This window comes from Osmerus eperlanus, chromosome 23 (assembly GCF_963692335.1).
Source record: "Osmerus eperlanus chromosome 23, fOsmEpe2.1, whole genome shotgun sequence".
In the NCBI taxonomy this organism is placed as follows: Eukaryota; Metazoa; Chordata; class Actinopteri; order Osmeriformes; family Osmeridae; genus Osmerus; species Osmerus eperlanus.
The window spans coordinates 7,928,139-7,952,490 of NC_085040.1; the positions used below are offsets into that span (position 1 = coordinate 7,928,139).

At 42.7% G+C, this 24,352-nt stretch overlaps 3 protein-coding genes across 6 annotated transcripts; 1 reads left to right on the forward strand and 2 right to left on the reverse strand.

Moving 5' to 3' along the window:
- Positions 1-1,640: 1,640 nt before the first annotated feature.
- LOC134009721 (uncharacterized) lies at positions 1,641-8,545 on the reverse strand. 3 transcript variants are annotated; one of them, XM_062449348.1, is made up of 19 exons: positions 8,115-8,544; positions 7,978-8,030; positions 7,559-7,648; positions 7,233-7,357; positions 6,898-7,041; positions 6,742-6,810; positions 6,345-6,533; positions 6,112-6,208; positions 5,538-5,758; positions 5,206-5,359; positions 4,733-4,941; positions 4,510-4,630; positions 4,047-4,258; positions 3,334-3,451; positions 2,945-3,114; positions 2,758-2,855; positions 2,525-2,652; positions 2,375-2,419; positions 1,641-2,326 (listed from the first exon to the last, which is right to left on the reverse strand). In XM_062449348.1, the coding sequence occupies exons 1-19, from the start codon at positions 8,144-8,146 to the stop codon at positions 2,316-2,318; spliced, it is 2,286 nt and encodes a 761-aa protein (XP_062305332.1). In that variant the 5' UTR covers positions 8,147-8,544; the 3' UTR covers positions 1,641-2,315. The 3 variants fall into 3 exon arrangements, with proteins under 3 accessions (XP_062305332.1, XP_062305331.1, XP_062305330.1); XM_062449347.1 differs by having other exon boundaries at positions 1,641-2,304; positions 8,115-8,543; XM_062449346.1 differs by having other exon boundaries at positions 1,641-2,419; positions 8,115-8,545.
- si:dkey-19b23.7 (uncharacterized) lies at positions 8,335-11,855 on the forward strand. Of its 2 annotated transcripts, XM_062449349.1 has the most exons (8): positions 8,335-8,861; positions 9,271-9,342; positions 9,485-9,556; positions 9,743-9,960; positions 10,161-10,224; positions 10,455-10,620; positions 10,772-10,969; positions 11,225-11,855. In XM_062449349.1, the coding sequence occupies exons 1-8, from the start codon at positions 8,847-8,849 to the stop codon at positions 11,347-11,349; spliced, it is 930 nt and encodes a 309-aa protein (XP_062305333.1). In that variant the 5' UTR covers positions 8,335-8,846; the 3' UTR covers positions 11,350-11,855. The 2 variants fall into 2 exon arrangements, with proteins under 2 accessions (XP_062305333.1, XP_062305334.1); XM_062449350.1 differs by lacking the exon at positions 8,335-8,861 and having other exon boundaries at positions 9,485-9,560.
- A 195-nt stretch (positions 11,856-12,050) lies between these two features.
- Positions 12,051-17,164, reverse strand: si:dkey-19b23.8 (low density lipoprotein receptor adapter protein 1). Its single transcript, XM_062449351.1, has 3 exons — positions 16,791-17,164; positions 14,328-15,074; positions 12,051-13,992 (listed from the first exon to the last, which is right to left on the reverse strand). Exons 1-3 carry the CDS (start codon positions 16,804-16,806, stop codon positions 13,907-13,909), a joined length of 849 nt encoding a protein of 282 aa, XP_062305335.1. The 5' UTR covers positions 16,807-17,164; the 3' UTR covers positions 12,051-13,906.
- Between the last annotated feature and the right edge of the window lie 7,188 nt (positions 17,165-24,352).

Here is a 24,352-nt window from a genome sequence, read left to right on the forward strand (position 1 = left end):
AGACAGGAGAAGAGCTTGTGTTGGGACCGGGCGCTCTTGAGCGGTGGGTCCGGACCACCAGACGGTTGTCAGAAGAACACCGTAGGTGGCGGGGGGGTGTAAGTTGTAATTTTAAACTTGTTTGTAAGTTTTGGGCTTTTTTGTTGTGCCCTTTGAGTCTTTTGTGGGGGTTTTCACCATTTCTTTCTTTCAATGTCCTAATTATTATTTTTGGAAAATGCTATAAAAGTGAATGAAACATCCAAATTCAATGAAAGTAGTGAAATGATCATTTAACTTAAATTGTACGGTACCATACACGTTGTTTTTGGTTTGAAATGTTTTGGTTGAAGGAAACCCACATTTCTGATATGGAAATAATTAGAAAATGGGTCAATGCAACCCAAGGACAACAGAAGGAGTGAGACAGCACAGTGAATAGGAATAACATATCAACATGACAGTACATAAAAGTACCCGTAGCGAAATAACGCAACGCTATGCATACAGTCTGTGGGACTGTGAGCGCACGGCTTCGATACATTGGCAACATACGGCTCAAGAAGCTGGCAAAGATACGTAATTCCCTCAGCTGAGAATCTATATATTTAATAAAGATAGGGTACTCATCAGGGAATGCCAAAGGGATTTGTCGGTCTGTAAATGTTCTGGCTCTTCTGAGCGCACCTCTCACTATCCGCGCTCCAAGCTCCAAAGGATCTTCTATGAACTGTGACGCCATTATCCTCAAGAATTAGTTAGTGGGCCGGGCTTTTATACCGGTTCATCTCTGATCAGGGGCGTAGCCACGTGGTGGCCAGGGGGGGCCACGGCCACCATTGGTCAGAGAATGGCCACCCGCCCCGCCCCAACCTCACAAAAAAAAAAAAAAACCTCCTGAACAGAAACGGTATAAAGCTGAAAAAATGCATTAGTATTTTTTTTATAAAGTCGTCTTATATTGTCATTTGTCACTTACGCTACAAGCCCCATATTCGCAACATGTTGGGCCACGCCCCCATCTACAGCGCAAGACGCAAACCAACGTACCTGTATTCTGACAGCGCTTCAATGGAGACTAGCAGCTAACCACTGGATACCGTTAGAAAACTGCTGCTCTGAGTGATGCAGTGTGTGAGTTTTAAAATAGTAGTTTTTGACAATCAAGTGCCACCCCAAATAAAAGACTGGCCAGAGCTGGCCCCCCCAGAAATAATGTCCTGGCTACGCCCCTGTCTCTGATCTCCAACTTAACCTGCTCCTGACCAGGTTAGGCGTTCAGCATGTGTTACCATGGCGATCTACCCCGGTAACAACTGATCCGTCGTGATACAGAAAACCCTGGGTTGAACCTGAAGTTACCTCGTTAACGCCAAATCTTGATTCGTTGTACAGGCCCCTGGGATGAGTAAAGTGATGTTTATTTACAGAAATGATAAATGTACTACAGTGTTTGGAGCTTAGACTCCATGGGGAAATCAATGATCAATGAGCTTCGGCCCAGCAACCGAAGAGGAATCCCCCATGGAGTCCAGATACTGGTGGCGGTGGCCCACCCAGTGAAGTCCATCATGTGTTCACACGTGAAGTCCATCATGTGTTCACACGTGAAGTCCATCATGTGTTCACACGTGAAGTCCTTCATGTGTTCACACGTGAAGTCCATCATGTGTTCACACGTGAAGTCCTTCACATATTTCAGGGAATAGTAAGATCTTACTTTCCTAACGTTTAAAGGTTGGATTTGTCCTGGAGCATAATATACCATCTCAAAAAGTATTTACCATAAGGATATATAATTATCATAACTATGGTAAGCACACATGCTGACCATTGTTAATTGCATCATATTTGAACAGCATATTACTGAAAATAACATAGACATTTCGTTAGATTCAACTGAGGCTTGGGAGAAAAATAACCACATCACACATTTTAGGACCATCAGCCAATCACCTCAATTACACACCTATTTCCCATCAGTTAAACACAACATATACTTTAATCCAGTCAATAGCTGACTATAGCTACTACTTGTCACTTGTAATTCCATGCTTGAGTCTCACCCCCTCCTTGATGGAATCGGCAAAGCTCCACATAGCTCAGCTGATACTGTAGCACCCATCCACCACATCCTGACTCCTCTGCCTGGATCACTTGTCTTTCTTTCATTCATTCATGTAAACCACCAAACGTATTCAGTTGTTTTTTATTTGTGGGTGTGACTTGTTTCCAGTGGCCCAGGGTACAGCCATCCCCAAACACATCAGTAGAAGAACTTCATGATTAAAATCCAAGTCATCCTTCAAGGTAGTCCAGACGTGTCTATGAAGATGTTAAAGTAAAGCTTTACCATGTGGTGGCTGGACAGTTAGCAGAGCACCAAATTGTGTACCTGGTCCAGGCCAATTCAATCCATCCAAAATGACTTGTCGCTTCCCTAGATGAGAGAACATATAACAGATGTAGCATGTAGTGTTCACGAGAAACACACACAGTTGTGTCCAAGTTATTGAAATTGAAATGTTGATTCAGTAACACACACCCATGACAGAGTCCTCTCTACGAGCTCGACTCAACAGCAGGTGTGAGAGGAGAGAAGTTGAGTTTCCTCGGTGATAGACAGAGCCAGTGACAGTGTCATCGGCAGGATAGCGACACTGAATAGTCAACCTGAAAGTCAAAACAAAAGGACTGATATTGGAGTGCTTGACGGGGGAGGGACCCTGTACAAACTGAGCCCCACTGGCCACCGGTCTTTGTAGTGCATATAGTCACCTGTAGGGGGAGTCTCTGTGTATCAGAGGGTCATCTGTGGGTATAAACTGCTGGGCATATCTCACCTGGTTTTCATACACTAGAAAGTCACCTTCTGTCTGATGGCGTAACACACATACAGTATTAGAAACTACATTCTGAGCAGTTGTGCATGAACATGATTTACGTGTTTTAAACACACACTTACAGTTACGGTGGTACCGCAGGAGTCCAAACCAAAACTGAAAAGGGCCCTGGCACTGTCTGTTTCCTCAGGGACACAGCTGGGGTCCAATAAGGTGGTGCGGTTGGGTGGAGTGGGCGGGATTGAGTGTGTGGTGTCCACCACTGCCACCATCCTCCCTTCTGGTAAGCACACTGAAGGATGACAGTTCATTGGGAGTGATAATGTTTGCCTTCCATGTTAAGTTGTAGTACATATACAGTGTCTGAAAGATCTATAATCTTGTGTGCTTTGTTTCTCCATAGTTATCCCAAAATGTCTCTTAATTTTTGTTTTAGAAAATTTTCTTTATCCTGCAAAGTCATGTGTGTGACTGCATGACTGAGTGTGTGTGTGTGTGTGTGTTTCATTACCCAGTAGCTCCCTGACAGGAAAAGCACAGCGCTGGACAAGGCTATCCTTCACCTTCAGAGAGTCCACATCAATCAGGCTCACCTCTACTTTGACAACCAGACCTTGCAAACTCAGTTCCTAATGAAAATAAGGGAAAATAAATTTGAGGGAAAAAAAAGGTATTGCTAAGACACCTGTGCACCAATCTATGCCTTGACATAGATTGTACCTATTATAAGACATTTAAAACTGATACACAATCATCCTAATGATGATTAGCTTTGGGACTTTAAATCATCTGGTAAATAGGAGAAAAATGGCTTCTATATATTAAACCACTGACTCTCGTAGAGTAAACAAACTAAAAACTCAGCCACAGTCACCTTGGGAAGGTACAGTACCTCTACGTCACAAATGTCTTCAAAACTTTTACTCCTACAAACAAAAAGAGGCTAAATATACACCAAGATGTATGTGTTTAGCTGTGTCTTTTTACATTTAAAAAATAGAAAATGGTTTATACAGTTCTGGAGTGTGTGGAGCAACTGCACATTTAGACAATAGAGGGTGCCCTAAACACAGGTTCTTTCCCAGTGGAATATACTTCAAATCACACATTCAAAGAGTTAGACGTTAGTCATTTCAAATGGATCAGCATTATTACAAATCACAAACGTAGCACCCCATAGACAAGGCTTTTATATGTAGATATGTTTTGCTTTCAAGCAATCACCTCATAGGTCATGCCAGGGCTGAAGAGAGGAATCTCCACACTGACTAGATCCTTCTTGGTCTCCACTGTGAAGCCTCCCATCTCAATCAGCTTCCAGTCAATCCGGTTGGCCCCCAGGAAGAGCTCCCACTGCAGGTCCCGGGCCCCCTGGTGCAGCAGCACCAGGAGGCCCCTCTCAGTACACAGCCCCTCCAGTCGGAGGCGCTCCGGGGCTAGGACCAGGAGGGGGGGAGGGAAAGGGAGGAGGAGGAGGGTGAACTAGTCTTGAGAAAGAATTGCTCCTTTCTTGTTTGACCTCTCTCACCTTTCTCACTTTTAGCTGATTTTGTGTGAGTTGGAGCAATCTTCAAGGACATAATAGTTGGTCCCATTTTAAGTCAGTCATTTCATTTTTTATATGAGTAGCTCATAGTTTATTTGACAATATCAAACAGGAAATGGGCTATCCTTAACCAATAGTCACCTGGCTGCTCTAGCACACGACTGACAATGATGTCTGCATGGTGGAAGACTTGGGCACGGGCAGAGATGAACAGGGTAAAGAGGAGAGGGAGGGTGTAACTAATGTAGCCGTCACCCACATCCTGACATAGAATATACAAACACAGGATTACTAACCTCATAGTCAACATGAACACTCTTACACTCTTTAATTAACATTGCTCATCAGAGTCACATGCACTCACTTTGTGCAGGACATGGGGGTATGAGAAGGGGACGTGTAGCTGGTAGGAGTGTGACCCATTGGGGTGGGGGATGAGGTCCACCTCCACCTCGTCCTGGCTCTGGCACTGGGTCCAGACCAGGGTGTCACCCACGGTGAGGCTCTGGAGGTCCACGTCAGGAAGAAACGCTCCCAGACTGACCGAGAACACGCGCTGGGAGACTACGGTGTCTGTGGAAGAACAGACAGCACGAGGAAGAGAAAGGAACGCAACAGGGGTACGTGTAGCCGTTAGATAAACCAGTGTTTATCTAACTAAAATCATGACAATGTGGACCAATATAAATATGTTCTAGTTCCACAAAACACACACTGGCCCTCCCATTATGCTCCAGCAAAGGGAACAGTCATTCTAAATGCACACACACAGATACACAGACACACACACGACAGGTTATGATGTTGCTGTGAGGGAATACTCCTTCGAAAGCTCACGGTTGATGAGGGTGAGGGGGAGTGGAATGTAGGGGGTCCTGAGGATCCTGAGAGAGCGGAGGTGTGTGAGGGGCCAGCGTTTGTCCTCCCACTGGTGCGCATAGAAAAGGTTCACAGACATGGACTGGGAGTACTGGCCGTCCACCACGCCACTCTGGAAGAAGGGGAAGACAGAGGCTGACAGAACTGTCAATGGCATTTGATCCAGGGTTTGAACTGTCGGTGGGGTTCTGGGTAACACTGATAGCTTGGGGGTCCCCAATTTTAAATTCTTCCCCCAACACACACACACAGGAAACTCTGGGAAATAAAATACTGCTCTGGTTGTGTACCTCAATATGCCCACCCTCGGTGCCAAATGGAATCCGGATGTCCACCATCCCGTCCCTCAGGCCAATCTCAAAGCCCTTGTCCTTGATCTCTCTCTGGCTGAGGGCCTGGGTCTCCAATCCGATCCTGATGCCCCTGTCCTTGGAGACACCCCCAGGGGCCAGGGGGGAGAGGAACAGGGGGATAGACCACAGCAGGTGGGACCCTTCTACTGTGGGCTCATCTTGCGGGGCGGTGAAAAGGGGAGGAAGGAGACATGGAGGTGGACGTGTGTGGGGGGAGGAAGAAGTAGGTAGTGGGGGGGGGGGGGATGGGGGGGTGTTGAGGGACGGAAAAGTACCAGAGGGAGGATGGGGGAGAAAATACGGTGCCGAAGCAGAGAGAGAAGCGATGAGAGGAAGGGAAAGAGATACAAGTGAAGACAAAAGAGAAGTGATACAGAAATGATGAGTCGTGATTCCACATAAACACAAGGCATATGACCCTGGCTGGCATGACTCACTGTCTATATTCAGCATTTCTTACATGATGTCACAGCACAGTCTATATTAGCTCCTGCATGACTGGCTGACTTACTCATGGCGCAAGCCACAGTGGCATCGATAACGAGAACAGTGCCCAGCAGAGGGTACAAGATGGTGGCACTGACCACATCCAAGTCCACCCCTTTATCCTACACACAAAGAGGTAAGAACAAATGAGAGAAGCCCAACATGCAAAACTGAACTGTACAGTTACAACACACACACACACACACACACACACACACAGCTAAACCTTACTATAACCGTTCAAAATGAACACCTGACCTTCAGGGTGTAGGATAGGGGAGAGGAGTAGGGGCAACGGAGAACGATACGAGAGCCAGATTCAGACAGATGGTAGCCCAGGGTGCTGGCCTCAACCAGGGATCTGGGCCTTGTCTCTTCTGGGTGTGCTCCTGCTCTGTGGAACATCACAGTCCAGTTCCACACCTTTCCTGACTTCTCTCCAGACCCCTAGGTAGAGGATGGTAGTGAACTAATCATTGAAAGAAAGGACAAAAGAAAGGGTGAAAGGAAGGAAGGCAGAAAGACCCCAAGACAAAAGGAATAAAGAAAAAGGTAAAGAGCAAAAAGAAAAAAAGATGAAAAGACGGAGTGAAAGAAAGGAGAAGGAGAAAGAACCTTGCAAGAACATTCCAGCATATCCTTCCATTCGACTCACATAATGGGGCGGCAGAACCTTCTCTTGTCCGTGAGAAGAGACAGTTAAAACTGGACGCTGGATGGACACCTTTGAAAAGCACACAAAATATCGAGTGACACACGTGACCGGACTACAGCTAAACTATTTGACTAGGATCTTACAGACGTGTCTCACCCCCATGTAGTTTTCCTCACAGACCACCTCTCGCACCCCCCATGGCCACAAGGTGGAGCAGCGGAGCCAGAAGGGGTAAACAGCCACTTCCCCATTTACCTGCGTGTTTACCAACCACAACCGTAGACTGTACTCACTGTCCTGCTACAAACAGAGGGAGAAAGAACGACTTGATTTCAAAGTCATGTGAACTTTTAAATGAGAAACACTAAATATGATATATTCTTTTTTTTCAAACAGGTGGCTGCTGCTGGTGGTGGTTACTCGAGCATTTAAAGGTGTAATGAGTAGTAAGGATGGATACAGTATTCTCTTTATGTGTCAAAAAAGTCCACCTGGTTGTCAACGTGGCAGGCCAGGAACGAAGCACGGAATACCAGGTCACCACGGTGATTATAGAGCGCTGTGTAGCCGCAGACTGCAGTCTGATGGCTGGACAGAAAGTGAAATCCATGGTGGTCTGTGGACATTAATAGTAAACAGGATGTCCGTCAATGTTTACAATATAGTTGGCCTGGATTTCTACATTTCTTATTACAGAAGTGTTTTCTATTAAAGAATAACACCAATTATGAAGACAAGTTAGAATCTTTGTTGGCAAGGCTCATTAAATGTTGTTGAATAAAAGAATCTCCATCATTATTTCAAGGAAGACTTTTACCTTCAAAGCCAAAGCGGACCATAGAGCCAATGAAGCTGGATTCAACAAACAGCCAGAAATGGCGTTCATGACACTCCGTCCGGAATGTTCCTCAACATTAAATTATATAGCTTACATTACATAATTACATACTAACTCACAGACACCAACACACTAGCCAAGTTTGTATGCGTTCATAGGATTGTTAGTGAATCCATCTGTTTTGAAAATAAAATAAAAATCTAAAAGTATGGTGATTCTTTCATTTGTTTTCAGACAGATATTGGGACACGCATGTGTCTAATAGGATCATGTCCGAATATGAAAAAATAACTGTCCTAAAAAGTAAATTATTCGCTGTATTACCTCTAGAAACGGTAAAACGGTTGAAACATGAAATAACATCGATGCCAATGAATTGAGCAGTATATCAAACTTACCAGCTGGCACGCACATAGAGTTATTGATGAGTATTTCACCTAGAAACATTACCCTGGATGAAATTAGGATATTTTCAGACAAAATGTGTTTACACACTTATTCAAATCGACTAGGCATAAAAAAAGTTATAACTCACCCCTGTATGTTAATAAAATACTTGAGTTTCATTTTACAAGTATAGTGTATTTAGCGTTTCTTTCTCTTGATTTGTAAAGTTCTCAAACTCAGGAATTCACAACCACAAAGTACGCTACCGACTGTTTCACCTGGCCGGAATGATTGGTAGTAAACTAATCAATAAGGCACCAAAATAATTGACGTTTTCTTCTTGGGGAAACGCCAAATTCACTGGCAGCCGCACATAATTATTTGGCCTGTGCAGGCCTTACATTTAAGACTTTGACGGATATAATCTGTGAAAAACACAGTAGGCTAGTTTCAAGGTTCAAGGTTTTCTTTGTTGTACCACGAGGGATTTTTGTTTGCATGCAGGATTCACATAAGAACAGAATATGTGGCTACAAAACCATTTTGGGTACCACACGTACAATAACGATAACTTTGAAGCTCTTCCAGCAAACAAGTGTAACCTATATTGTTCTTGCCTCTGCGCTTCTCTGACACAAGGACAAATACAGATGATCCCTAAATGTGATAAGACAACACCCGTGAGATCGAGGAACAAGGAATATGATAATGAGAAATCAGAACCGATTTAGCTAAAATAATGTGAAATATGGCATTCTTTCTGTACTCTTTATACCACCAAAACAGTCTACATGCATTTTAAGCATCTGGACCAATACGTTTTGCAGTTGCATCTTGCAGGTGTGACAGCATCATGTGGTAAAAAAGACCAATATACGAGATGAGCACGGGCAGCGTAAGTATCCGTTAACAAAACGTTATTTGGAAACGACTCGGGTAACAACAATATTTAGAACAGCTATATACTTCGTGCTTTTCATTTCAAAGGAATCCAATAATGCATTAGACCATGTTCTACATTTGTTCGGGTTTCATTTGCATACATTCAGTCCTTCCAGTAGATTAAGGTTTCTTTATTTAACTTAAGGTTTGCTTACATGTTTTTAGAAGTCATCGTACTAAATATGCTTGACTACGGTGCTGAAGTGTTTCATGAGTTGCTAGGATACTTGGGGGTATTTTACTTCCCAGGCATGCCTGGGAAGTAAAATACCCTATGAGGTCTTTGCTATGCTTGCAGGGTAAATATTTTTTCACCATTTAATGAAATCCCAACCACAAACAAATAATAATCTCCCCCTCAGAAGCGAGAGAGGGAGCAGAGGATAAAACTGCAGCTCTTTCTGACCGACCTGGCCTTGCTTGGATCACTGCAGGTTAGTTCTAGAATTCAGTTAGCCTCTCCATTCCACCATTCTAAAGATTACAACCTGTAAACACATTATGCTAAATGAAACACAAAATCCCCTTAACTCTATCAATGTATTCATAATAGCCCTTTTTTATTGACCATGAAAGGGTTTCAGGTATTTCCAGCCTTGGCTTAGAGGGAGAGAAGAGCTTCTTCTAACAGTAGTCAATGACGACTTGGTTGGTAACTCAATTCAAGTGTGATCACACCAACACCCTCACAATCTGGCAAAGGTGCCTGCTACAGTAGCAATAAGGAAACACATCATGTTTAATGATAACTTGGTGTGCTACGATAACTTTAACAGCACAACAGATGCAGTGTGTATGCTAAAGTGTTACTTTGCCCTGAACGCCTTCCCTCAGGGTTGGCGTTCCCCGGGGTTTGCAGTGTCGGCAGCCTCCTCCTGCAGCAGCAGTAGCAGAAGCTCATCCAGCAGTAGCGCCTACAGCCTAGCTAGCCATGCTAGCAACAACGCCAGCCCCTCTAGCCACGCCAGCCCTCCCCTGCCTGAGGGGCCAGGGGCACGGAGGTCACAACCCAGCACGCTGTACACACCGAGACCTCTGTCACAGGCCAACAGGTGCAGAAGCCTGTGTGTGCGTGTCCGTGTGTGTGTGTGTGTGTGAGACAGAGAAAAAGAATGTAGGTCTGCAAACTTTGCTAAAGAGCAAACATAGTCCTTTGTACTTTGGTATGGTAATGTTATGCTTAATGTGTAAATCTTGGCATCCACATACTTTATACACACACACCACCGACCACCTTTTCCTCTTCACTCAGGGACCACAGCAGTGAGGACCACCTACTCCCTGCCTCTCCCAGTGAGAGGGAGATTGCTGTGCCTGTGAGTAGTTCTGTTTACATTTCAATTAGTTATCTTTGAAAGGCTGCATTCTTGACCCCAAACCACTGCCTAGGCCCTATGAACAAATATACCTTCTTGGGAAGTGGGTTTAGAGTCAAAAATGTAAATTGAGAATCAATTACACTGCTGTCTTTAGAGTGTACGATGTATGCTCTGAATAGCAAATGGAAACCATTTCACCATTTCACTTTGACCTTTTCTGACCTCAGGAAGTAAACTGCACCCTTTTCCTGTTGGCTGGCTATGCCAAATATGGCCGCCCGTACGCTTGGATACGGTCTAACCACGAGCGCCTGGTCAACATTGGTGGTACTGATGCACTGGTCAAGGACACTCCAATGAAACTCAAGTCTGTCACAGACTGGCAAACGCAAGGTATGGGTGGACCGGTATTGCAATGAGACCTCTTAAGAGATAGGATTTAAAACCATGTAAATATCATGTAAACTGTATTTAATAGACAGATATAACAGTAGCTAATCAGATTCTTAAGATACGTTCTACATTTAATGTTATTTTTTTTCAGGAATCAGGATATGGGATGTCGTGAGTGAGTTGGTGTGTCTCTGCACCGTTCCTTCCCCCTCCAACCCGCTGGCCCTCGACATGCGCTATCTGAAAAGCCTTCCCCTCACTGAAGGTTTCCTAGTCACCGGGGCCCTCCTCAACTTCCTGGAGATGTACGCCATCCACGGCAACCGAGATGAACTGCATTATGATAAAGGTGTATATTTACAGCATGTAGTATTACAAGAGCACAGAGCCTGAATCATGTTGCTGTAAATTTAGTAAAGTGCTAGCAAAATGTGAAAGGATCAACTTTGACCACAAAATAACAAACATTGAAAATGAGTGTGGATATAATACCCTTCAATAGCAAACAAGGAAACAATCAGTTAAATAGCTGCTAGGTGGTGCTGTTGCACTTTTCATGACTGTGTGCTTAATGCTTCCCATCTCTATTTTTGTTCTCTCTTAGTCATAGAGGAGGTGAAGAGTCTGAGAAGACTCCATGTCCAGACTCTGCTGGAGGTCCAGCGACAGAGAGGCACCACCAGGCCTGCCTCTAGCCCAACAACAAGGGCCTCCTCTGAGGGGGAGTGACCAGGATCCCCCCCCCCCCCGATGGTCTGAACCATGAACCCCAATCTTTATAAAACACTGCATTGTTTTTGCTCTATACAAGACCTACTGTAGGGTCAGTGTGCTAACCCAGTTTAGGATAAAATAGAACAATTCAAATGGTTGACTTATGAATGCATGTCCACCCAATAGGTTCTGTTCTGTGCACCACCAGTGTATTGAATGGTATCAATTAGTATGTAAAATTGTAATTAGCTCAGATTTCTGCTTGAGACGTGTGAAGCATACCAAATGTTGACAGCTGAACATTGCCCAGGTGTGTATACTACTGTATCCCCCCCCATTGCCAGCATAACCAGATACTGGTATACACAATCTTGTTTGTGAGAAAATAAAGCACCCTGTGAGATTGGTCACATGAACCCCAGATTAAAATCCCATAACCTCTGTGAACCTGTCCACCCTCCCAAACGTTGGAATTCTGTCTACTTATGACCAAACAGAACCCCTGTTAAAAATAGACGTGGGCTGTAGAGAAAGTACTGCCAGGGTCGTTGTTTGCCTCATTCATCATGTTTGGAAGTAGTGATCAAAATACAGTAAGTTGTAGCTTGGCATAGATGGCTAGTTATTCTTAAACTTGAGGTCAACTTCATGTTCGGTTGTCTGTACCAGGAAAACTGAAACAGTTTGAAATGCACGAACAATCTACATAGACAGTGTAGTTGTATAAAAGTTTATTATTCCATAAAATACATATATTAAATATATACACAAGGACAAATAATAAAAAAAAAAACTTAAAGCAGGCACTTGGGCTCCCTTAAAATGAGGGTGCCTTTTTGTAGTTTAAGATACATTTTGGACACACACAAATGAAAAGAAATGATTAAAAACATGAATTCCATGACAAAACCAGTCAGTCATAAATTAAATTAAAATGGAGGCACTGTAACTGTAAAACATGCAGGTATCTCCCACTAGCCTTGCCTTGTCACAAGTGTAGTAGTTGGTGTTAAGGTTTGGTGTGGGGTGGTAGACTAAGGAACAGCCAGAACACAACCCTCTCCTTTACGTCTCTCGTTGCAAACCATAAAGTATATAGCATGTGCAATCATGACTCTTATGCAATAGTGGAGCTGGGTGGACTTAAAAGTCCACAAAAACCTTTTCTACTTTTGTAACCTGACCTTAACGGTTGTCTGAATAGAGAGGTCGCTACATTGTGGAATGCACTTGCATGGCATGAGAAAATTGTGTAAGGAGAGACAGTGTGTCTGTGTGCGACTATGCAGGCGGAGAGGTATTCGGGCTTGGGGGCCACACTAACATGTGAACGCTACGAAACAGTGGTGGTGGAGGGACTATAAGGTGGGCTCTAGAACTTGAACGCCTCCGGAATGCAGGTGCACAGCCCAACATTGCAAACTGGAACACGCTGTTCCTGGTTCCCTGTGGTACAGGCATTACAGAGTAGCAGCAGCAAGGCACTTTCTAATCATCCACGTGATTTATCCACGTAAATGCAAATGATCATCGCAGTAGTGATCACTGACAAACCTGCTATAGCAGGATGCTTCTGATACTGTTTGTTTAGTGGGTTCTTGTTCAAACACAAAAGTTGCTAGGCCTGTCCAACAAGTTATGGAAGCCAAAGACCTCTAGTAAACCTTTAGAACGAGGGAAAATTAATCTTGAACAATGTGACAACTGTTTGACGGCCTAAACGATAGGAGCCAGCAAAAAAACAATTAAAAAAATAAATAAAAATACATTTGAATTAATAGACTTACTGCCTTATAGTGCATTGAAAAACATGACAATGGCACTACAGTCTGTGTGGTGACAAATCCCATTCTTCCCATCTTGTTACTAGGATCAGAAGTAAACTTTCAATCCCCCCCTCATCTACTCACAAGCTTATTTACCTCCCTCTTCCAAGGCAAACATGGCCCACAATTCACGGCATTTTCCAGAACTCCTCTACCTTCTAGCTAAAAACAAGCATATTTAGACAAAGACGGGAGGTTTGGACCAGAGGGTAAAAACATCATGACACAGATACCTCTGTAAAATAAATAAATAATCTTAATAAGAAGAACAGCTTTGCAGTAACCCGTTTTAGCAATCCATGTGGCCTGCAATGCATTTTTTGTTGGATTTTAAGTCCCAAAAGTCCTTTTGTCAGAAGACCAAACTAGCTTAAATGTCAGGACAATGTTTTGATGAGACAGATGGCTATGGAAGGAGCTTGTCGCGTTCTTCCAACACGATGTGAGGAATCAGCTCTCATCAGGTGTGGAATGCCTATCCCAAACGCCTTGTAAGCAACTTTTCCCACGTCAGCAGCAAACAAAAGTAGGAGTTCAGCTTCTCGAGTCAGCACTGTTCTTGAAATACACATACAAACAGCCAAAGTTAGACCCGCTGATGAAGGAAACGACTAGTCTGGAAATGGTCATCCTCTAGCCCGGTGGACAGTTTCTTTTCGTCCATTCTCTCATCCAGTCCCTCCCTCCGTGCGGTCACCCCTAGTGGGGCGTCGTCAGTAAAAGGTCCATGCTTGATGGTCTGGGTCTCAGTTCCAGCTTTCAGAAGTGGACCCCCTCCTTGTGATGGCCCTGAGGGGACTGTGAGACAAGGAGCCCCTCTTCTTCCAGCGCACTGCCAACACAGAGGACATGGTGTTAGTTTGCAATCGTATTTTTGGTTGTCACAGAAATGGAAATCCGACACATACAAACACATTGGCATGCAAATTGGAGTGAATTAAATCACTCCATTTATATTCACACCTGGACTTTTCAACCTAGCAATACGTAGATAGCCCTAGCCTAGTGAAAATGTTTGGTTTCAATGACTATAAATATTTCAAATAGCGTAGGATGCCGGTTTTCCCAGTCATTTTTTGTTGAGAGAATAGATATTTCCACTGAAACCAAATGAACCAATGCACCGATCGCTCAACTCATTTGAGCAAATATCCAAACCCTGCTTACCTTTTCCTAGACTGGCGGGTAGCGTGCTACAGCTCCTGGGGATGCTGGGGCTCGACGTCATCTCCTCTCCCCCTTTCGACTTCCCCTCTCCATGGGCGAGCGTGGCCGTGTCGTCCTGCTGCCAGGCGCTCAGCGCCTGTTGGAAAGACTGCGCCAGGCAGGCCGTCATGTCCCGGGCCCGCTCCGCCCGGCTACACCAGAACACCCTGCACTGCAGCTGCTGCCCGCGCTGCTTACAGATGTAGAGAAAGACGTTGGGGCGGTTGGTATCAGCCGCACAGTAGGCAATGTCCTGCAGGTAGGTTTTGGTGAGCTGTCGGCCCGTGCTCAGTTCCTTGACCTCCACATATCGCGGGCGTACCACGAGGGCGTGATCTTTGCTCAGTTTCTTTCCGTTGGCAGCCCCTTCTAACAGGCGGCTTATAACGTCCTGGGCCTGGTCACGGTCCAGGGAGAAGATTTTTTCCGTGCCCAGGTAGTGGACCTTGAACAGCGGGTCGCCGTGGGACAAAGACTCTGTGCGGTCCCGCTGGAAGTGACGTCGCAGGGCCGCCGGGGAGTTCTTGAGGGTTTGCATCAGGTGGAACGTACTCAGAGACATGATGGTTGGCTTCAGGGTGGGTTTGAGGTCAAGGGTTAAATGAGGGCTGGCTAGCGGTGGAGTATGGACACAGATGAAGCGCTCTTCAGTCTGTTTCACACTTCTCCACACTTCCAGTGAGGTGTAGCTGCATTCACTGCTCTGATCTGAAAAGGATGTGAACATCTGGGTTAGAATTTGCAACACAAAAAGAGGCACAGCTATTGAAAGTGTAAGAAAAAAGCCTGCATATGGGTATTGACATACAATATGCATAACGTCATCTGTGAGATGACAAATATAATTGGGACAAAGTCTATATGTTGGGAAATCTTGAAGGCATAGAAGGAATTGCAAACGATGGAAGAATGTGACGTCAGCTTCTGTTCACCCTCTTGGACAAGTGTCTGGGTTTAACAAGGACACACTGTACCAAACGGTGGAAAAAACAGGGCAACCAAAGAGCTAGACTGGGATCGGTTGCAAGTGTGACGCATTCAGAGGCAATATTCATTTACTAGTGCCACAGCACTGTCCATAAAATATTTACAGGTAGCCTTGAGCCTTGTCTTCAAGAGACTAAACCTCACACGTGCGCACACATGCACATTCAGGGACGCATACTTAACTCACACCCTCTGTTGATACTATTACCACTGTGAACTGAGCTACTAAGTTGGAAAGTTGCCATAACAGGTGACAAACAGTGACGTGTAGTTTTCCATCACTTTGAAACTCCAAACCAGCCATTAGAGTCATCATGATCATGGTGTTCAGGCCTCAACCACGTCCAACCTCCACCTCAATGGCCATTAGGACCATGCACCTCAACAGTACAGAACAATCTTGGAATCAAACCTAAAAAATTGTCCATCAAACCATATCGATATAAACATACTCAAAATTGACTTTTTGGAGATTTATATTTTTACCACCCTTAAGCCCATAGATCAATTCTAGTATTTGGAGGAGTTCAGGTTGCAATTAGTCAAGCCAAGTTGATGTAAGGTTAGACCACTTGGAGAATCATTTCAACAAGTCCACCAGAGCGAACAAAAAGTTGAGTGTGTCTTACCAGACAAAAGTTGACGTGATCAAACTACTTAGTTATGCAACTACCACAGGCCTCCCATTGTCTTTGGAGATCCCAAAAACACCACAACACCCCAGGCCATTGTGTTACACTTTATTTTTTCCCCTTTCTCTTTTCTTGGCCATTATTTCAACATCCTATAGCCCCCCTCTGAAGTAGCTGTAACTGGGAGCCACCGGCTGTTCTGCGATGGAGACCATTGTTAGACGAGCCTCCTTCACAGGAAACAGCTTTGCTCTACCGGCAACCCCCCCCCCCCCCCCCCCAAATATTTCTCCTCTGAAAGACAATGGCATACTTTGGTGTGTGTGTGTGTCACATCAGACATATACACTGTATGGGGGTGTTGACTGACCCAGTGACAGCTCAGTGTTTAAACGTGTACACTGTGCACACACAATGCAATTATTCACAAACCACATAGGTAGTCTAGATAAAGTAATATTCCACTGCAATAACATGCTCACTTGTAACCATGTGGTCTGTCTGCATATTAAATCAGTGTTTAGTCACCAATGATGCAAATAGAGCAAGTGTCATTACCCACTAGCCATTAAATGATGTAACGTGCTCAGGACAATTAAATGAAGACGAAATCATTTGGACGGAATGGGACTGTCATGTTCAGAAACACACAGCGTTGGTCTTAAAAATATCAAATACCACGAAGGAAACCAACTCTAATATCACTACTAAAATTAAACTATATTTCAGATAAACGTTTGAATATGTTTCCAAATGCATAGTAAATTTTGAGTGAATTTCTTTGCCAAAAAGAAGCGTGCCTTACCTTGCAACAGTTTCATGCAAACGATGTCTCTTCTTCAAATTAAATAAAGGGTCTTTCAATGTAGACTAACTGTATCCCTCTCGGCGTGAAGACGACACGTTTTCAAATCTTGTTGTTAAATAAAGTATTTGATACAATACCATCTAGACATTTTAACTTTTACCCGTGGCAGCAAAACCGTGGATACGTGTCAAGATCTGGTTAAATTCAAATGGATCTTTTCAATCATACGCTTCTTGCACGTTCTCTGTTCTATCCTGAATCGAGATTGAACTTGAATGGAGAGGTTCAACTTATTTGACAGTTATGAACGAAAATTCGTGTTCTTCTATCGTCCTCGTGTGAGATACTCAGCGCCTGAACTTAAATGACTGCGCCTGGAACAGCGCTTTTGAACAACGTAGGGGCACGCCTCCGCGTTATGACGAAGTGAACGAGCATCTGCGTCTGCGAGAGTGTGGGTGGGTGTGCGTAAAGGTGAGGGAGGAGATAACTGCGCTTAACGATTTTTCCCGGTAAGACAGAATGACAGAAGACATACTGTACTTATACATGGTAGGCTACAATTAAAATGATGGGGCTTTGAAATTGCATTGAGAACTGAGATGACATTGGCTTAACACTATGTTGTCAACTCAGTATGGCTCAGTTGAAGGGCATTTGAATGTTCAGAAGATTCACAGGATCGAATCCACTTTGGATAAAAGCATATAAAAAACTGTACATTGTAGCTGTTGTAATTAATTACATAGGCCCCATTATTAATCAAATGTTGTACACGTCCAGAGCAATATGTTTCATGAAATTTGGACAGTTGCTAGATGTCTAGCTTGTATGCCTCAGACCATAACTAAATTTCCTAGTTTGTCTGTGATGAATAATATTGTATTTCTACTAAACATATTACCTCTAGTAATGCTTTGCGTCACACTGCATGTCCCTAATGAGGATCACTTATCCAGCTCCTTTTTTAGTGTTTATTTTGGGGTGTGTTTGAACAGTGTTCAGAGCAGACCAAGAAATGCTCTAAGCGGTCCCATATGTGTGTGTGTGCTTCAGGGAAACAGTGCACCCCTGTTTAAACTGGATTTTGCCTGTGTCTGTTAAAGTGTGGACGTCACACCCAACCCAAGTACCTTGAAGGACACAGAGAAGCGATTATTGATGGTGATGATGCTGTGTCGTGTCTTACCCACCTACTTTTCCAACATTTACATTTGAGTCATTTGGCAGACACTTTGTACCCTAAGAGACATACAAATAGTGCGTATAGAAAGTACAGTGTGTGATAAGTGATAGTTAATAGGTAAGAAAGGCCCTTATAAGATGCTATTAACATTAATGTTAATAAGACCATGTAAGTGTTAATAATATTAGTCAGGCTTAGTGTTATTGTAAGATGAGATGATTATTAGTCAATAGGTAATTTTTACCTTATAAGATGCTAATTGGGTGTGCTTTGCCTTCGGCAAAGGCACAACCTTTGTTCTCTCACATATATATTATTGGGTGTGCTTTGCCTTCGGCAAGGGCTCAACCTTTGTTCTCTCACATATATATTATTTATTATTGTTTATTTTCTCCCCCCTAAGGATCAGTCAATATTTGGACTACATACACAACGGCGGTGTCAAAAGGTTCGTCTTGGTAGCGATTGCGTTGGTTGTATTTTTATTTACGTTCCGTTGCATGGTTTAAGTAGAAATTGCGTTTTTGTGGTGAAAAGTGAAGCTAACGGTGGCTAATTTGCTAGCCACAGTCACTGACGTTACTAACGTCACTACGTCACTAACGTCACGAAAACACGCGTGACTACCTGTAGCAGAACATTCGTTTTGCATCTGTTAACTTGGGGGATAGCTAGGCTAACTATAGCTTTACTGCAAGGCAGCTGCAGAAACGCCACAAGCAAAGAGGCCAGGGTGATAACTATTTACTCATTTTACTTTGTGATGTGAAACACAATTGTGAAATGTAATGTACAATATTAGCTGATATTATTAAGGAAGTAGGCCCACATCTACTTTCGGAAACGGTAGTCTACTATTTCACTGAAGCATTAGCATGACATTAGCCTCTGTTGCCCGGGCAACACATACTACAGTGGTCTATGATGCATCTGTTTTCAATCGTTAAAATAAACATTCCTCACAAATACATTTTCATTGTAGGATTTATTATGACATTACATTACAAGTAAACGATTTGTTGGTGAAATTATCATTACCTGTGGTTTCAAACCAGTGTTGCTCACTGCAACGCTGTAGCCTACGCGAGACACACTACAAAAACATCTACACAGCTTTTTAGGACGTTAAACGGCGACAGAACATGTTCGGCACTCCCCTTACTTAAATCAAGTCTTTCAATAGGTGAAACTATCTGACTACTAACCTGAACTTCATTGCCACAGCCTAAACTTTGTCAATCTGTTCATGATAATAATTAATTTCAGCCTAAACCGTACAACGGAACGTTAAATCAAATTCAACCAACGCAATCGCCAAGACGAACACAGCAGTAGTCTAGTACTGTACCGTAGTAGTACAATTTACCGGGGCAGCTTCTCCACACAGGGCTATATCGCATTTTGTGTTGTTACTGACAATGATCGCTACCAGTGAGCTTTTTATGAATGAGTGATTTTCCACTAAATAAATGTCAAGTTTATTTACGTTTTGGGGGGCATATTTTCAGTTAGCAGATGGTAATGTTTGAATCGCGATTCCATCTTCTACTGCCGGGTAACGTCGTAGAATAATCTTCAAAGGGGTTAATGAATGAATGCAATATGAGTAGCTAGGCTAAATGCCTGAAAATATCACGAGAAGGGAAAACTTAAAAGGACGTTTAAGTCATAGAGATTAGGTCAATTTTTACACCGGTCTGCCAAATGTATTCGTTTTGATTCAGCTATGAGGCTGCCTCTTGCAGGGTAAATGAGAAGATATCATATTTCATTCTACACTTCACTCGTATTTTGAGTTGTAGGCTAAATGAGCAGCAAAAAAAGATGCTTTTAAATCTATGTCATCTTTTTAAAATAATAAGTAGGCCCTATGCATTTTTATATAAAATATACAGAAATATCAGTTGGAAAAATGTCATTAAAAAACGGACCCCTGTGCAACCGACGCAAGCAAGCACACCCTACAATTTCCCCAGAAATTGTACCCTTTCTAGTTAACATTAATATATGCATTAATGAGACTTACTGGCTTGCTAAGGCCTTATTACCAGTGAACCAACACTTATTACAAGCATTTGGATCTAAAGTGTTACCTTTGTATCCATTGCTTATCAACTGTTTCATCAAATAACAAGATAAAAGGCGGAGTAGCATGAAATCCCAACAGCACTGTAGTTTGAAGATTCACAGCAGTGAACAAAACAATTCTGCCTTACCTCACATTCAAATGTTGGGACATTGCAATAAGAACACAAACTGTAGACTAGAAAAAGACAAATGGCTGTGATTGTGAAATTTTCTCTGGAATCTTGTTCCATCTCTTGTTTGTTGAATCTGATCTGTAGTTCTGATATTGCTTTTAGGACAGAAAAAGAAAATAACTCAAAACAATATAATGTTGCATAACAAAGTCACATTATGTTCCTTTGACTTTCACATAAGGTCCCCACAGATTTAAATACTGAGGCATTATCATCATCACAAACCTTACAGATGTTGGTTGGACTATTAAGAATACAAACCCCTTGTTGGATGACTTTGTTGCCCGATCTTTTTCTGCTCCTCCCCACCAATCTTATTTATGATGTACTATATTTCCACATTAATCGTGAATGGCATGAATGGAAATTTATTTTCTTAGGTGCAAATTGCAGTTTCACCTGCCTGGTCTCCTAGGGAGTTGGCTCATCAAGAGAATGCAAAGAATTTCTAAGGTTGTTTTCAGCAAAGTCATTGTGCCTTGTCAATTACAGAAATAACCGATTGTCACTGATTATAGTGATAATGTAATCAATTAGCAGTTCTCTTTGTCCAAACTGATATACAGAAAGGGATTTGATCCTGTGACCATTGACCTGCAGTCAAATGCTCTACCACTGAGAGTATTTCTATCCCTCTCATGTTAAATATTGTGATCAAGCTGAATACTATTCATAGACTCTACCCAAGGTTTCATGTATGATATATATACAGTCTATTGACCCTAGACTCCACTCAATGTAAATATTATTGTCCACAAATGACTGCTTGAAAAGAGGAAGTTGAATGAGGGATGGGATAAAAATAGTCATAATGATTTGTGATGTCAACACACATATGTACTGCCTGCATGTGTAATACAAAAGAGCCTTCTGTGTGTGTGTGTGTGTGTGTGTGTGTGTGTGTGTGTGTGTGTTATTTGTGTGCAAAAATGTTTGGCAACCAAGTGCTCTAGTTCTATGCCGCTGAACCTGATAATGACATGACTTACATCAGGATTATCTATCCACAGTCCACAGACTGTCCTTTTCAGAAATATGATCCCTTGATAAACCTTGAGGAAGTAATTTTGTATAATAAATGGAGAAGTACCAAAGGTGTTTTGATCATTAGAACAGTCTGAGAATACTCTCTATGACATTTGTACATTTGGAGGGTAGCTGAAAAGCCAGTTCAGAGTTATATTGATCAGTCAAGTGAATGAACACTGATAACTAAGTTGAATATATTCTACATTGATCGTAGATATAAAACCGAATATTACTATTGAGTGACCCAGACTTTGAACTTCTGTCTGCATCAGGTGAAACATCTAACCAAAATAATTTTAGGATAGCTGTAGCTAATTGAGCTAACACTACTATGAGATTAGCATACTGTACTGTATTGTATTTTATGGTCCTGACATTGGACATGGTAATGGTGTTTTGTTGATGTGTGTATTTGACTGTGCATGTATTTAGTGTGTGTGTAGGTATGTATAAAACTGTATGTGTGACAAAGAGAAGAGCGTACAAGAAAACTAACGAGTGCATGTGTGTAAAAAAACACATGAGAGGGACAGAGTGAGAAAGACAGAAAGAAAGAGAGAGCAAAAGAACAAGGAAAAAGAACAAGATAGTTTGGCCTAGTTTCAGTACAATCTATTCCCTTCCCAGACTCTTGGATGGTATTACGGAAAAGACTACCAAAGGTCTCCCCATACCCCACCCAACATATTTTCTCAGCACAGCGACACAAAAACAGGCCTGTTCCCAAAACTGCTCTTAGAAGAAAATTCTGCTTTCCTATTGGGAATTACCAGAAAGAGTTGTAAGTGTTTTCTTTTGTATTGTTCCTTTACAGTTTAGAATTATAAAGAAGCCATAAACAACACAGCCTCCGATCTCCAGACAGCGTTATCTCATTATTAGCAGTCAAGAGGGTTTTATCTCTATTATGGTAACCAGTCTCGTTCATACATACTCAAACCCCACTTAGTCCCACACCCCTCCCTGGCTCTCGGCCAAGGTGTCCGCTTTGAAGGTTTGTTACTGCAAGCTTTGAGGAACTATTTCCCCTGAATCCCGCCAGGCTATGCACCCTACATGAAAGTGTGTGTAGCCTACTTATAATATGTTCCCATAAAGCCAATGTGCTCTGTACAAAGTTTACTACAGAGAAATAAGAAGTGGCTTTGTTGTTTTGTTCCTTACCGTACAATGTTTTATAGGTCAGAGTGGAGTGATGAATGACCCCCTGGTTGTATGTAGTAGGCTTGCCATAAATACTAGTGGCAGTTTGTGGTGTTGTTCATCAGAGCTGAGACAGCTATTGAAAAAGTTGCTCTGTGAGTTCTCCTTTCTTGCTGCTGGTCTTAGCCTTAATCATTTTCTTGGTTAGACACAAACAATATATATATATATATATAAAATCTATAAACACATACGTGTATGCTGTGTCCTTTTTAACACATGCTGCATTATAGCCTCCTGAGATGCTGAAATATACTGTGGCAACAAGCTCACTTAGGGGTTAGGATAGCTTGACTGACTGGCCAACGTTCTAGGTAACAAATAGATTTTGTAAAAAAAAATAATACACATTATTAATTTAAGTTGCCTTTAGTTTCTATATGGACATAACTAATCTTTTTGGAACCCATGAAAGGGTGAGTTATCTACTATGTAGGTTTACTGACCACATCAACGGCTTGGAGCCTAAGTTAGGTCATATCATATAAGCTTTTACAGGGGAGCCAAATGTTTGCCCTAAACTCAACATTTACTGTTAAGACTTTAAGTTTTCTTTGAGTAACAACCACAGTTCATTTTTCAGTTGTGTCCTTTTGGCACTGAAAATATCTCACTGTGAGCTTTTATTTGATTTACAATAGGCCTACTCTTTTTTCCTCTACACTTAACACCCCTTTGGCTCATATCCCTATTATCCTATTTTATCTAGAATGTACTAGCAAGTTATTGTTAGCATACAAGTTATTGTTTAATTTTCGACCGAAAGTCCGATGACCAGGGCCAGACATCAAGTGACCAATCCATCCTGAGTCACATGATAAACGCTTTAGTGTGAAGGCAGGCTAAGCAAGCGTCTGCCCACTTGTTTGCCTCACGCAGTGACACAAAGTCTGCACATTTCCTATTATGGTTCGCAAGTGGCTTTTAGATTTGCAGTGGAGTGCGGGAGAATTTCTTTGCTTTACGATTTTTTTCTGGTATCTCTTGCGGGAGCGTTGCATCAGTCTCAGGATGACTTCATTTCCTTTTGGCTGTCAGACACCATGCGTTGACTGTGGTTGTAATAGTTTGGGTGAGGGGTGGTTCAGGGGAATTCCTATTATAATTTGAGTTGTTCTCACACCCCACCGTTTCCACTATCCACTTATCCTTGTACACAGTGTTAGATATACCGTGGTGCTGCCTGACCAATGTGCGTGTTTGTCTTAGTCGCCTTTTTAACACGACTTGGTAGGCTAAACAGTTATGCTGTGGCTTGAGCCAATATATCCCAACGGCAGAGAAAGAAAGAGAGGGTACATGAAACAGCTTTGAAGTATCAACACTTATGAATTTCTTTGTGGGCAGCCCTGACAACAACCGCTGGAGATAAACGTAGCCTAATTGAAGGCGTCTAGCCAGTAGCCACCAATAGTGCTGTATCACAATACCGTTCCTCAAACAGTGGGTTGGGATGTTGTTCTTAGTGTTGCAGACCATGTTATCTGTTAAAGAATCCCAGTTCAACAGCGTTGATAGGCTACACTCAATATGTCCAAAAATGGGCTTGATGGGACTGGTTGGTTGAAGGTGCAGGCCTTACATTTCTTGTAGGCCTAACTGTACTTTGCTTTGACTGTCTGATACCCATTGGGACTTTTACAGTCTTTTACATCACTACGTTTTCTAACGGTGGTGTTGACGGGATTTTAAATAAAAAATTGTCCTTAGCTAAGAACCAATCACAGAATAGACTAAACAGGAAAAAGAGGCAGTTTCCTGTACAAACCAAGAGGGACTACCAAATTGTTCGTGAGGGGAGAATAACACAACACCAGTCCCTTTGTTCAAATAGAAACAACTCTTTAGATGCCTCATATCTAGGACTCTAGACTATGTAA